General features: G+C 40.0%; 1 protein-coding gene and 1 pseudogene across 1 annotated transcript; both read left to right on the plus strand.

The window, feature by feature from the left end:
* Positions 1-37: 37 nt before the first annotated feature.
* On the plus strand, positions 38-9,489 carry IL1A (interleukin 1 alpha). The gene is made up of 7 exons (XM_029937798.1): positions 38-133; positions 765-819; positions 1,778-1,826; positions 2,469-2,691; positions 4,925-5,098; positions 6,391-6,512; positions 8,189-9,489. Exons 2-7 carry the CDS (start codon positions 773-775, stop codon positions 8,387-8,389), a joined length of 816 nt encoding a protein of 271 aa, XP_029793658.1. The 5' UTR covers positions 38-133; positions 765-772; the 3' UTR covers positions 8,390-9,489.
* A 4,562-nt stretch (positions 9,490-14,051) lies between these two features.
* LOC115289267 lies at positions 14,052-14,975 on the plus strand (annotated as a pseudogene).
* The last annotated feature ends 474 nt before the right edge of the window (positions 14,976-15,449 follow it).

Genomic DNA, 15,449 nt, shown 5'->3' on the forward strand with positions numbered 1-15,449 from the left:
CCTGTAAATTCCCCTGTGACTGTGACGTAACAGACCACGCCCACTTCAAGAAGACAAAAGGCGAAGAAGCCTGACAAGAGCCAAGTCTCCAGGCGGAGAGGCAGTCATTTCATTGGCGCTTGAATCAGCAAAGGTATCGTCCTGATCACATCTTTGACTTTTAAAATATATGTTGCTTTTCTTCTTGGCCACTGTCTCTCAAACCACCTTCTCTGAAGATTAAGCCTCTTTCTTCCTTTCTTCCCTGGTTTGGGTGTGTGAGTTAGAATCACAGTCAGATTTCAGAAAAGAATTCTTGGGGAACTGAGGGACAGAATCACTGGCTTCACATGAAGACATTTGTAAGTGCAGCTGAGCCTTCCTGTGGAGGGAATCTGGACTACCAAAACTACCAAAACTATTAAGAGAAAACTGGAAATTTCCAACTCTGTCTCTCTCTTGCATCTATGCAAGGCAAATACTTCATTCTTATGGGGTTTTTTTTCTTTAACATATCCAACTTTTCATTGAATGCCTACTGTGTACAGTATATTGGGCTGGGCACATAAAGACTACCAAGGTTCTAAAAGAAGCTTGATCTAGTAGAGAAGGCAGATGCATTTGCAAATAACTCAGGGGAGTGAAAAGGAGAATGGGGACAATGCTGACTGTGGGCTAAGTCTTTCATTAACTTTCTCAAGAAGCACAAAGCACAGGTGCTTCCCCTTTCTGGCACTGGGTTCAGTGGCTGCTAGGCTGATGGCCACTGGTACTCTCTATTACAGAAGTCAAGATGTCCAAAGTTCCTGACCTCTTTGAAGATGTGAAGAACTGTTACAGGTAGGAAATCAATTCTATCTCTTGTGATTTAATGAAGGAATCAAGGTACATTAGAATCCACCTCAGAGTGACCGTAACTAGCATGGAGGCAGCCTGGCAAAGGTAGAGAGGGTGTCCTACTGCTGAAGTTGGGGCAGGTTCAGCAAAGATCCAGAAAGGGTGGGACGCCACATGTTAAACTAAGATGGCACTAACAGGGAGGCAGCCTTTTCAGAAAAATTGTTCTTACAGTCTGCTGGGTCCTAGTGAATTTCAACATCCACTTAGACACAGCCTCAGTCAAGTCCACATGCTCTGATATGGTGTTGGGTTTTCATGGGCTGCCAGAGAGAAAAACCATTGTCAGGAAAACTTCTGGATCTCAGTCTGGAATAGGCAATGGCTAACCAGCAACTTGAGCATGTGAATGCGCATACACAGTCTAATCTCATTCACACATAAAAGAAGGGTAAATGAATAAAATTTAAAATTAAGGAATACTGTAAACAAACATGGTATTCGCATTACCTGTTAATATACACTAACACAAACTAGGCTATCAAAATGTTGCCCGGATAATTCCTAAGGATAAATTGTTAAATCTATTTTAGTGAATACATGAAAGCAATGTGTAACATGTGACCTATGTCATTAAAATTAAAATAAGGTGCTTCGAAAGCATTTCTCTCTTGAAGAGGTTAACATTTTTCCCTGAAATTCAACTTCACCTCTTCAATTTGTTAGCCAAGCCCATTTTTACAGACAAAGTTCAAGGCCTGTCTGGATGATTACTAATTCCAAATTAGTGAGTCACAAATTACTGTATATACATATGTAAATGTATAGAAGTCCTTAATTTTCAAAGATGACAGCAATGACCAGGTGTCTGTTACCCAATGCTAATGTGGTTATTAAAATACATTGCCCAGTGACAGTGATGTAACACATAGAATTACATTCTCATTATCTTGTTTGGCAGTGAAAATGAAGAATACAGTCCTGAAAATGACCATTTCTCTCTGAATCAGGTAAGCAAATGACTGTAATTCTTATGGGATGGCTATTCTTTTAAGTTTATTTATTTTTATTTTGTGTGTGTGTGTGTGTGTGTGTGTGTGTGTGTGTGTGTGTGAGAGAGAGAGAGAGAGAGAGAGAGAGAAAGAGAAGCAATCCCAAGCAGTACTGCACTGACAGTGAAGAGCCCGATGTGGGGCTCAAACCCATGAACTGTGACATCACGACCTGAGCTGAAACCAAGAGTTGGAGGCTTAACCAGCTGAGCCACCCAGATGGCCCACAGGATTGCCATTCTTATACAGTATTTTTTCTACCAGAAGAAAACAGCAATAACTTGAATCCTTGAAGCTTTTGTTTCACCCTTACTAGAGGTTCAGAGACCTGCATCTCTTCCTCATAAGGGAGATCAACTGCCTCTCTACACTGAGAGTTGATGGCACTGCCCATGCTCAACAGACTTTCCGAGGGAAAGGTGGGAGGGAGATAGAGAAAGAGGAAAATATGGGGAAGAAGGGAAGAAGAGAGAGAAGCACGGAGAAGACTGGTGAAATAGAGACCCTTCTCACAAAGTCTACTGAATACAACTTCTGCTGAAAGGGGTCTCATCCTATGACCATATGCGGTCCCTCAGTTTCCATTTTCTCTCCTCATAGAAATCCTTCTATGATGCAAGCTATGACCCACTTCAGGAGGACCGCATGGATAAATCTATGTCTCTGAGTACTTCTGAAACCTCTAAGCCATCCCAGCTTACCCTTAAGGAGAGTGTGGTGGTGACAGCGGCCAATGGGAAGATTCTGAAGAAGAGACGGTTGAGTTTAAATCAGTTCCTCACTGATGAGGACCTGGAAGCCATTGCCAATGAAGTCGAAGAAGGTAAGAAGTCAAGTGCAAATAATATCTTTGTTTTCCATTTTTAAGCATGTTGAGACAACAGAGCACAGGAGAAAATAAAACCAAGAATCAGAGTAACAAGAGGGCAACCAAGCATTACTCTGGTGACTATAAGGAAGGAGAAGATATTTTATCCTTCTCCAGTAGGGAGGGAGCAGCAGTGGTCTAAGTAGAATACTTCCTCATGGGCTTCTTTAGAAAGGTCATGTGACTTTTATCCTTATGGCAGAAAGCTGTCATATACTGTTAGTAGGTGACTGTTTACAAGCTACGTTCCTCCAGGTAATAACTCTGCCCCATTAGGCAAGTTACTTAACCTTTCTGTGCTTCAGTTTCCTCTACTGTAAAATGGAGATAATCAGAGTCCCTACTGGTTGTTAAAATTAAATGAGTCAGTATTTGCAAGCTCCTCACTAGAATAATGCCCAGCATGGAAATATCCAATAAATATTAGGTATTGCTGTTACTCCTCCTCCTCCTCCTCCAACTTACTACTGCCTTTGTTAATACTACCAATACTGCTGATTTATTAATGGCTGCATTATCTCTACATTTCACAACAATCTTACATTCTCATTTGACAGAGAAGGAAACTAAGCTCAGTTAGGTAAGCCTTACAGTGTGTAAGTGGGAGAGCTTTAAAGCAAATTCAGTTCTGATTATAACAGGATTATTCTCCCGTGTCTCTACTATACAAGCCTCTATATGAAACATAAGCCCACTATTTTTTAAATAATAGCTTTTTAAGATAACAGATAAACACATACACATTCACCTAGAATCTGGAAGATACGGGGCACCTGAGTCGCTCACTCGGTTAAGTGTCTGACTTCGGCTCAGTCATGATCTCACGGTTCGTGGGTTTGAGCCCCACATTGGGCTCTGTGCTGACAGTTTACTCAGAGCCTGGAGCCTGCTTCAGATTCTGTGTCTCCCTCTCCCTCTGCCCCTCCCCTACTCATGCTCTGTTTCTGTCTCAATAATAAATAAATATTTAAAAAAAATTTTAATAAAAAAACCTGGAAGATGCAAAAAATGTAAAAAAGAAAATAAAAATAGTTCATACTAAGAGTTTACCACTGCCACCACTATGGTATGCTCCTTAAAGTCTCTTATAAGTACATACACACATATGAACAAATTTTAGTTTTATATACAATTTTATATTCAGCTTTTTTCACTTAGCAATATATCAAAAGCAGAGTACCAATTTTTTAATATTATAAGTAATATAACAATTAACATTCATATCAATACATCTTCATTTTATTTAAGTTTATTTATTTATTTTGAGAGAGAGAATGAGGGCCGGGTGGGGGGGACAGAGAGAGGGAAAGAGAGAGAATCCCAAGCAGGCTCTGTGTGGTTAGCGCAGAATCAGACATGGGGCTTAAATTCACAAACCATGAGAAAATAACCTTAGCCAAACCCAAGGGTTGGATGCTTAACCAACTAAGCCACCCAGGAGCCCCAGTAAATCTTCATTTTTAACACTAGTTATTTCCTTGGAATAGATTACTAGATGTAAAATTACTCAGAGCCATGAGGATTTGTGAAGCTTCTGACAAATACCACTATTCAGAAAGTGGAGTAGGCATTTAGACCTGCATGGCCAGTGACACACATAATTCTTAATATATTCATTTTTTCTCAGAATATATTCATTTGAAAAATATAGATGGTAAATGCTAACAGTCTTCCTGATTTCTTAGAAACCTCCAAACAACCAGACTTAGAACATTTAACAAATGATCTCTTTTTTTAAAAACTACTGCCGGAGGAGTTGAAGTTTAAAAAGAAATATGTAGGGGCACCCGGGTGGCTCAGTCGGTTGAGCATCTGACTTCAGCTCAGGTCATGATCTCACAGTTCATGGGTTCGAGCCCCACGTCAGGCTCTGTACTGACAGCTCAGAGCCTAGAGCCTGCTTCCAATTCTGTGAGTCCCTCTCTCTCTGCTCCTTTCCTGCTCATGATGGGTCTCTCTTTGTCTCTCAAGAATAAATAAATGTTTTAAAAAAGTGTTTTAAAAAAGAAGTAATCACAAAGATAATCCTAGGACCAACTCTGCTGACTTCACTTCTCTCTCAGTCTGTTCATCTGGATTGGGATATTCTTAATGTCTCTTCCATAGCTACTTTTGATGCTTGTATTAGAGTAGAAATATCTTCTGTTTATACAAAGACATTAATCTGAGCTTGTGATAATGGTTTTAGAAATCATGAAGCCCAGATCAGTAACACACAGCTTCCGTAGCAGTGAAAAATACAACTATAGGAGGATCATCAAATCCCAGTTCATCCTGAATGACAACCTCAGTCAAAGTATAATTCGAATGGCAGGGGGAAAATGCCTCACAGCCGCTGCCTTACAGAATCTAGATCATGCAGGTAAGTGGACACCTCTTAATCCTCCCCTCCTCTACAACAGGATGAAGTACCACACCCCCCAGTAAAATCCTGGGCAAGGACAGGAACTTAGCCAAATCAGGAGGCTCCACAAGAGAGAAGTTTCCTTTCTTTGGGAGCCCTGAGTAGAAAGCTTTCTGATATAGTATCTCCTTTGGTTCTCCTAGACAGTGTTATCCTCAGTTTTAAAGATGAGGAAACTGACTCCCAGAAATATTAAATGACTTACCCAAATTTACCCAGAAGCCAACAAGGAGCAATCACTGTCCATTAGAAAGCCTGCTGATCAAACTTAGAAATAAGTACCAAACTAAAGAGAATCATCATCTTTGATAACATAACTGTGAAGCAAAACATCCAATGAGCTGAGAATATGTTCAGGAGGATGAAATTTAGTCACATAAATCCAATTTCCATGTTGTATGTATTTTAGCTTCAGAACATGTCATCACATACAAAACTATTTCCAGAGTTCCACATAGGTTACTTTGCAATAAACAAATAGGGTTCTTTCTAATTGGACATACTTCAGATAATGTGCTTTCTGCTCTATGACATTTACAAATTTCTTTGTGTTCTGTTTTCCTATTTAATATTATTTCACATAATTTTTCCACATATTGATATAGCATTCACACACACACACACACACACACACACACACATACACACACACACACGCCATTTTTAATGGCACTAGAATATTCAGTCATGTTGCTATGCTGGTCCCTTGGGTTTGTGCCAAGTAATTCTATTGCAAATATCACTGTATACATAATTTTCCCCTAGGAGGTTATTTCTTTGGAACATATCCCAAGAAATGGAACTCTTAGGTTCCTAGGGAGAAATAATTATTCAGCTCTCATTAACACTGTTCTCTAAGGAGAACTACTTTTCACTATCACTAGCAACATAATCATATCAGCTTCCCTGAACCCTTCCACTCTAGGTTATTCTGAACTCATGAACTCACAAGTTGAAGGGTCTTATCCCACTAATGTAATTATAAGAGATTCAACAAATATCCCCTAAGCATTCATTCAACATAGAAAAGCCTAAAGACATTAACCAAGGATTTACCTGCCCAGTAAAAGCAGCAGATATTGTGAAGGATACAAAGATGTAGGAATTCCATTCTGGTGTTTACATCATAGTTGGGGACCCAACAACACACACACACACACACACACACACACACACACACAATCTACATAACATGTGATTTTACTCAAGTACAGGGGATTTACTTTCTTTTTGACTTTTTTCTTTGCCAGTGAAATTTGACATGGGAGCATATACATCAAGAGAAGATTCTAAACTTCCTGTGACTCTAAGAATCTCAAAAACTCGACTGTTTGTGAGTGCCCAAAGTGAAAATGAGCCTGTATTGCTAAAGGTCAGTCATCCTTAGTCTCCAATTTACCTTTATTTACATCCCATATGTTTGTGGATGATTCCAATAGACAGACCCCTAGCAAAATGGCACAGTCCTCCTCTCTTCCTACCACAGTTTCCACCTGTCCACCTGCCCCTACATGCTATTTCTCACCTATCCTCAGAGGTGCTTTGAGGCAGGATCTATGAGAAAGTAAGAATGGCAAGAGTGAATAAAAGTAAAATTACCATCTTTCTTCTTTTTCCTTACCCTACCTGATCCTAGTCACCTCCCATTCCAGGGAATCCATTTATTCCATCCATCTTGAACACTACCATCTGAACTATGTGATGGTAGGCCTTAGGACAATGGTGCCTGCTTCTAAGAAACTCAAAAAAGCCAACTAGGAGCAGAGAGTATTAATCACCTACCATTGGGCACATCACAAAAACCTGGGAGCCAAGACTCAAATCCTGGCCTTTTGACTCTATTGCCTCTCTCTCTTCATTGGTGCCAGCATTGTCCCTCATCCCAGCCCCACTTCCACTAGCACCGTTCCCTCAAACATGCAGACACACATGTGTGTGCACAGCAGCCTTAGATGTTTTCTCCACTGATAAGTAGATGACTCGTATTTAGTAAATGTATAATGCAAACCCCAAACTCCAACCAGGATTTTTGTTGGTGCATGTATTTCTCCACGTGGATCAAGTGAGGTAAAAGTGATATCTACCAACTAGGCAGTATCTTCATTCACAAATTCATTCAACAGGTATCATTCATTGAGAGCCTCTAATTTTCAAACATAGTGCCAACAGCTATGTAGACTGTGGTGAACCAAAATCCCGAGCCTTATAGAAGTTGGTCTTCTGGGGGAAACACACAGTAGACAGGCTAAAAAAAAAAAAAAAAACAGCAAAAAGTACAAGATGCTGTAAAGCAAAGAAAAGGGTGCTGAGATAGAGAAAAGGGTGCTGAGAAATAAATTCCTTTTGGCATTGAAAACCCAAAGGAAACCTGAAAAGGACAATTAGTTGCTTTAGATTAAAAAGAGCAAAGAAGAATCATCTCAAGTTGAAATTTGAATTTTACTTTTCCATGGAAGTATTGTTAGATTCTATTCATATTCGCAAGAATAGTACAGTCTAAAGAGAACATAATTGTCATGGAGTCAGTTGTTATTATACTTAGAAATGTGTGTGTGTCTGTGTGTCTGTGTGTGTGCATTTGTGTTAACTTTTCATTGTTAGCTTAAATATGGAGATAAACATCTCTAATAATAAATTATTTTCCCAAAGATATGATTAGCACACTTAGAGGCCAAAATGTTTAGAGGTCTCAGAATTGCTAGTGTTCAGATTTTATGAAAAATGCCTTATGCTTATGTTGAAGGCAGGACAAGAACAATGTTCTACCCTACCTTCCAGGATACAGTAAGACACCAGTGCCATTGGCAATCTTCATGACTAATTTGAATTTCTCTCCAGTTACTTGGGAAATTAGCTATTACATGTAGCTGGGCCAGACACGTAATAAATGCTTGTTGAATGAACAAATGAATGAATAGCCTCTATCATCATATTAGAGAGTCTCCTAAAGTGCTATATTTCTCACAAAGGCCAAATGTCAAGGGACTGCACTTCAGTTCTTTGCCTAGAATCTTGTTTTTTAACATATCTCTCTTCTTATTATTATAGGAGATGCCTGAGACACCCAAAATCATCAAAGATGAGACCAACCTTCTCTTCTTCTGGGAACGTCATGGCACTAAGAACTACTTCAAATCAGTTGCATATCCAAAGTTTTTCATTGCCACACAGGAAGAAAACCTTCCCGTGCACCTGGCAAGCGGGCTACCCTCTATCACTGACTTTCAGATACTGGACACCTTGTCTTGACTCTGGAGTCTACTTACTTGTGAGGTGCTGAGAGTCCATATGTACTATGTACATAGAGGAGTCAAATCTTTTACTCTTAGTCACTTACTGAGCATGTGCTGAGGCTTTTGTAATTCTAAATGAATGTTTACTCTCTTTGTAAGAGAGTGAGCAAGGTCTAATGGAACCAACGTCAACATATAACACTGTTTGGTATTTAAAGAACACCCTATACTTTGCAAACTACCAATCAATTTAATTATTCTTCTTTGTAACAATCTTAGGAGAGCTACTGAATATGGCTACCAAAAAGACTCAACCCATATTACAGATGGGTTAAGTAACTGAGGCATAAGAAATACCCACAACAGCAGTTGGAAGGAGAAGCCATACACCCAGGATTTCATTCCAACTGCTTGCCTTTAAGTTGCTGGTGGACCTTAATCAAATACTATAAGTTTCTGGGACCTTAGTTTGATTATCTTCAAAATGGGGGGGATGTACTTATATCTTTCCTGCCTCAACAGTATTTTATGCCAGTCGATAAGATCAGTTTATTAAAATGCTTCTTGAATGAAAAATTTGAGCCTCAAGAAGTTAAACTGTAAAATATTTATTATTTTTGTTCATATATATTTATGGATATATTTAAGATAATTATATTATTATATTTATGGCAATTCTTTATATTCTCAGAGTATGACTGAACATCCTTAACAATAGTAAAGAGTGTTTTTCAGGCTAAATGAGTTTTATTTATTGACACAGAGGCACTTTGGTCCAAGTCTTGCTTTTTGCAGTACCTGGAAGCTCTACAATTATGATAATAAATTTATATTAATACCTTGGGCTAATCATTGACAATTTTTCAATCCTCTACTTTTAAACTTGCTAGCATTCTTGTGTCATACAATTTCACCTGCTATCAAGTTCTACTAGCTAAAAAGGGATAAAATTAACTTTGGTGACAACTGTTAAACTAAACTTTCTTTTCTGGAATGTAAGCAATGTTCCTTCTAGGTTCTAAAAGTTGTGATCAAACTATGGTGTTAAATTACTACCAAAAACAAGGACCAATACATTATTATAAATCATAATTGAATAAAACTTACAAAAACGTAGTCTGATGCATTTATTTACTGTCTTAATCATCATTTTAATGCACGATAATTAGGAATAAATGATAAGGCTCTCAGCATGGATCCACTGCGCTGATGAAGTCTGTGAGCTGGAGTTTAGGCCCGGCCAGCATAAGCCCGTAATAAAGCCCTTTGCTTTTGCATGCGTGACTCTGTCTCCCTGGTGGTCTCTGGTTTTTGGGGACGATATTGAAATCTTCGGCATAACACTTCTATCTGGAATTTATAAAGACCTCTTAGAAGTTCAATAGTAGGGGCACCTGGGTGGTCAGTCAGTTAAGCAGCCAACTTCAGCTCAGGTCATGATCTCATGAATCGTGGGTTTGAGCTCCGTGTCAGGCTTTGTGCTGACAGCTCAGAGCCTGGAGCCTGCTGCTGATTCTGTGTCTCCCTCTCTCTCTGACCCTCCCTTGCTCACACTCTGTGTCTCTCTCTCTCTCAAAAATAAATAAACATTAAAAAAATTTTTAAGTTCAATAGTAAAAGCAATCCAATTAGAATATGAATAAAAGACATGAAGAGATATTTCACTGAAAAACACACAAATAGGGGGCACCTGGGTGTTTCAGTCAGTTGCGTGTCGGACTTAAGCTCAGGTCACAATCTCACCATTTGTGAGTTTGAGCCCCACGTCAGTCTCGCTGCTGTCAGCCTGTCAACCCAGCTCGCTTCAGATCCATGGTCTCTTTCTCTCTGCCCCTCCTCTGACTGCATTCTTCCAAAAATAAATAAATACTAAAAAAGAAAATAAAATTTTAAAAAAAGGAATAAATGATAAAATTTCACATAAATAACTCTAATTAGTGTTACTTTATAAAACCAAACCAAGGTTTTATGGTTTTTCCTCTCCCCTTTGTTAGCTTGCCAGTATGCACAAATGGTATTAAGAATGATAATATTACCAGGGGGCCTGGGTGGCTCAGTCAGTTGAGCATCAGACTTCAGCTCAGGTCATAATCTCACTGCTCATGAGTTCGAGCCCTGTGTCAGGCTATGTGCTGACAGCTTGAAGCCTGAAGCCTGGTTCAGATTCTGTCTCTGTCTCTCTGCCCCTCTCCTGCTTATGCGCTCTCGCTCTCTCTCTCTCTCTCTCTCTCTCTCTCTCTCAAAAAATAAAATAAAACAGGGGCGCCTGGGTGGCTCAGTCGGTTAAGCCTCCGGCTTCGGCTCAGGTCAGATCTCACATTTGTGGGTTCGAGCCCCGCGTCAGGCTCTGTGCTGACAGCTAGCTCAGAGCCTGGGGCCTGCTTCTGGTTCTGTGTCTCCTTCTCTCTCTGCCCCTCCCCCTCTCATGCTCTGTCTCTCTCTGTATCAAAAATAAATAAAACATTAAAAAAAATTTTTTTTAATAAAATAAAACAAAAAAAGAATGATAATATTCCCATGTTTCATTTGAAACTCATGTTACATATGTACAACATTTGTGCTCAACTAGCTATACAAACACACATACAGAGACACATTAAAAAATTACTGGTCCACCTAAAAGAGACTCATTTTACACCTAAAGACACCTGCAGATTGAAAGTGAGAGGATGGAGAACCATCTATCAGGCTAATTGGACATCAAAATAAAGCCAGAGTAGCCATACTTAAATCAGACAAACTAGATTTTAAAACAAAGATTGTCATATGTAAGAGATGAATCACTGGGTTCTACTCCTGAAGCCAAGACCACATTCAATGTTAACTAACTTGAGTTTATTTTTCTTATTTAAACTTTTTTTAATGTTTGTTAATTTTTGAGGCGGAGGGGGATTATCTGAACCAAGCTATGCACTGACAGCAGAAAGCCCAATAATGTGGGGCTTGAATTTAGAAACCATGAGACCATGACCTGAGCTGAAGGTAGTCCCTTGACTGACTGAGTTACCCAGTGCCCCACTAACTTGAATTTAAATTTTAAAAAATAAGAAAAATAAAATGAAGACTGTAACAAGAGATGAAGAAGGGTATTGTATCATAATTAAGTGGTCTACCAAAAAGAGTTAGCAATTATAAATATTTATGCCCCCAATTCAGAATACCCAAATATATACATCAATTAATCACAAACATAAACAAACTCACTGACAATAATACTATTATAGTGGGAACACCCCACTTACAGCAATAGACAGATCGTCTAAGCAGAAAATCAAAAAGGAAATAATGGCTTTGAATGAAAAACCTGAGCAGATGAATTAACAGATATATTCAGAACATTTCATACTAAAGCAGCATAATACACATTTTCCTCAAATGCATATGGAACATTCTCCAGAATAGATCACATACTAGGTCACAAATTAGCCCTCAACATGTACAAAAAGATCAAGATCATACCATGCATATTTTCAGACTATAATGCTATGAGACTTAAAAAAAATCTAACATTTATTCAGTATTGAAAGACAGAGAGAGAGCATGAACAAGGGAGGGACAGAAAGAGGGAGACACAGAATCTGAAGCAGGCTCCAGGCTCTGAGCTGTCACCATAGAGCCCAATGCAGGGTTTGAACTCACAGACAGTGAGATCATGACCTGAGCTGAAGTTGGACCCTTATCTGACTGAACCACCCAGGCGCCCCAATGCTATGAAACTTGAAATCAACCACAAAAAAAAAAATTGGAAAGAACACAAATACTTGGAGATTAAAGAATATCCTCCTAACTGGAGGGTGTTATGCTAATGAAATAAGTCAGGCAAAGAAAGACAGATACCATATGTTTTCACTCATATGTGGATATTGAGAAACTTAACAGACCATGGGGGAGGGGGAGGAGAAGGAACTGTTACAGAGAGGGAGGGAAGCAAACCACAAGGGGCTCTTTAAGACTGAGAACAAACGGAGGGTTGATGGGGGGTGGGGGAGAGGGGAAAGTGGATGATGGGCATTGAGGAGGGCACTTTTTGTGATGAGCACTGGGTGTTGTATGGAAACAGAAACAAATTTGACAATAAATTATATTTTTAAAAAAATTTTAAATAAAAACAAAGAATATCCTACTAAAGAATGAATGGATTAACCAATAATTTAAAGAGGAAATTAAAAAGTACATGGAATGTTTTCACTCATGTGGAACAGGAGAAACTTAACAGAGGACCATGGGGGAGGAGAAGGGGAAAAAATTGTTAAGGAGAAGGAGGGAGGCAAACCATCGGAGACTCTTAAATACTGAGAACAAAATGAGGGTTGATGGGGTTGAGGGAGAGGGGAAAAGGGGTGATGGACATGGAGGAGGGCACTTGCTGGGGTGACACTGGGTGTTAAATGGAAACAAACTTGACAATAAACTATAAAAGAAAGAAAATAAAAATAAATAAAAATTAAAAGTACATGAAAGCCAATGAAAATGAAAATACAACAGTCCAAAACCTTTGGGATGTAGCAAATGTGGTCAGAAAAGAAGTATATAGCAATCTAGGCCTTCCTAAAGAAGGAAGAAATGTCTCAAATACACAACCTAACCTTACACTTAAAGGAGCTGGAAAAAGAACACTAATAAAGCCCCAAACCAGCAGAAGAAGGGAAATAATAAAGATTAGAGCAGAAATCAATGATATCAAAATCAAAAAAACAGTAGAACAGATCAATGAAACCAGGAGCTGGTTCTTTTAAAGAATTAACAAAATTGATAAGCCCCTAGCCACATCAATCAAAAAGAAAAAGGGAAGGACCCAAATAAATAAAACTACAAATAAAGGAAGAGAGATTTCAACCAACACTGCAGAAATACAAACAATAATAAGAGAATATTATGAGAAATTATATGCCAACAAATTGGACAATCTGGAAGAAATGGACAAAATCCTAGAAACATAAACTATCAAAACTGAAACAGGAAAAAATAGAAAATTTGAACAGACTCATAACTGGTATAGAAACTGAACTGATAATCAAATATCTCCCAACAAACAGGAGCCCAGAGACAATGGCTTCCCAGGGGAATTCTACCAAACATTTAAAGAGTTAATACCTATTCTTTTGAAGTTGTTCCAAAAAATTAGAATGGAGAGAAAACTTCCAAACTCATTCTATGAGGCCAGCATTACTTTGATTCCAAAACCAGACAAAGACCCCGCTAAAAAGAATGACAGCCTGGGTGGCTCAGTCAGTTAATCGTCCGGCTTTGGCTCAGGTCATGATCTCACCATTTGTGGGTTTGAGCCCCGCGTCAGGCTCTGTTCTGACATCTAGCTTAGAGCCCAGAGCCTGCTTCAGATTCTGTGTCTCCCTCTCTCTCTGACCTTCCCCTGCTCGCTCTGTCTCTCAAAAATAAAAAAAAACATTAAAAATTAAAAAAAAAAAAAAGAATTACAGACCAATTTCCCTGATGAACGCAGATGCAAAAATCTCAACAAGATACTAGCAAATTGAATCTAACAATACATTAAAAGAATTATTTACTGCAGATGGCGGGTGCAGCAGGGTCTTGCTTACTGCCCCTCATGGCATTTTAGTGCCCAACCCAAAACTGGAGGCAGGGGCCTGACTTCTCAGACTGGGCTCCCAGAGTCCGGTTTTCCTGTGGCTTGCCCCCTGGGGGCTGCATCCCTGCAGATGGGCATGCTACGAAATGGGCCATGGGGTTGGAAACAGCAGCTGTGGGGGGCCTGGGCAACCCGGTGCAGCTCCTGACCTGCCAGTGTGGGCACCACTTGCAGGCCAGCCCTTCTAAGAATGCCCAGGCCAGGCAGGAGAACCACTGCATGCCACCCTCCTCACCCTCCTCGCCGCTGAGCCCCGAACAGTTGGTCGACATCAAGAGGAGCAAGGCTGCTACCCTGCTCAGACTCACCATGCACAGCAAGCCCTTGGGCTCTGGTGAAGAGTTGGAAGAAGCATCTTCACACAGAATCCAGGAAACCATATTTTGTAAAGCTCATGGGATCTGTTGCAGAAAAAAGAAAACATAACATTGTTCACCCACTCCCACATCAAGTCTTCAGTTGTACCCAAATGTGTGACATAAGACACGTGAAGTTTGTCATCCTGGGACAGGGCCGGTATCATGGACCCAAACAAGCGCACGGGCTCTGCTTTAGTGTTCAAAGACCTGGTTCGCCACAACCAGTTAGAAAAATGTTTATAAAGAGCTGTCTATAGACATAGATGGTTTTGTTTATCCCAGTCATGGAGATTTATCCAGGTGGGCCAGACAAAGTGTTTTTCTCTTACTCAATGCTGTCCTCCTCTTCCAGGTACATCAGGCTAATTCACATAAGGAGAGAGGATGGAAGCAGTTTACTGATGTGGTTGTATACTGGCTGAGTCAGAACCCTGGTGGCCTTGTCTTCCTGCTCTGGGGCTCTTACACTCAGAAGAAAGGCAGCGCCATCCATAGGAAAGGCGACCACGTGCTGCAGACTGCTCACCCCTCCCCATTTCAGTGTACATAGGTTCTTTGAATGTAGACATTTCTCTAAAACCAATGAATTGATACAAAAGTCTGGCAAGCAGCCCATCAACTGGAAAACTCTGTAACCCTGAACCACAAGGCTGTCTCCAGGTAGTTTTCTTGAAGTTGCTATTGAAGTGTTTGCCAGGAGTGGCAGCTTTATCCAGCCAAAAGCAGCAAAGGCTCTACCCTGTTTTTGCAATATGACTTTTAGCCTAAAACATGCCATCACAGTATCTGGGAGAGAGGAGGCCAAATACTCCAGATGGCTCTTCTCTGTTACCTTTATGGTAAAGGCGGACAGGGGACAGAAGCACCTCTGTGGTATAGTTGCTACTTGTTTTTATCTGGCAGATTAGATGTCAGGTTGTAAGGTGTTGGGTGTGTTCATTTAGCAAGGTCCTCCTTTGCCCAGGTTGGCATTCCAGTTCCTGGCCAAGTACACCCTCTTCTGGGTCCTTCCCTGAGCCCTCCAGCCCCTCCTTGAAGGAAGCAGGACAGTTTGCAAGTGCCCAGAAATTTAGGGATGAACATTCCTGAGCTAATCCTCTGTGTGAGCC

The sequence above is a fragment of the Suricata suricatta genome, chromosome 4, assembly GCF_006229205.1.
Source record: "Suricata suricatta isolate VVHF042 chromosome 4, meerkat_22Aug2017_6uvM2_HiC, whole genome shotgun sequence".
Taxonomy (NCBI): domain Eukaryota; kingdom Metazoa; phylum Chordata; class Mammalia; order Carnivora; family Herpestidae; genus Suricata; species Suricata suricatta.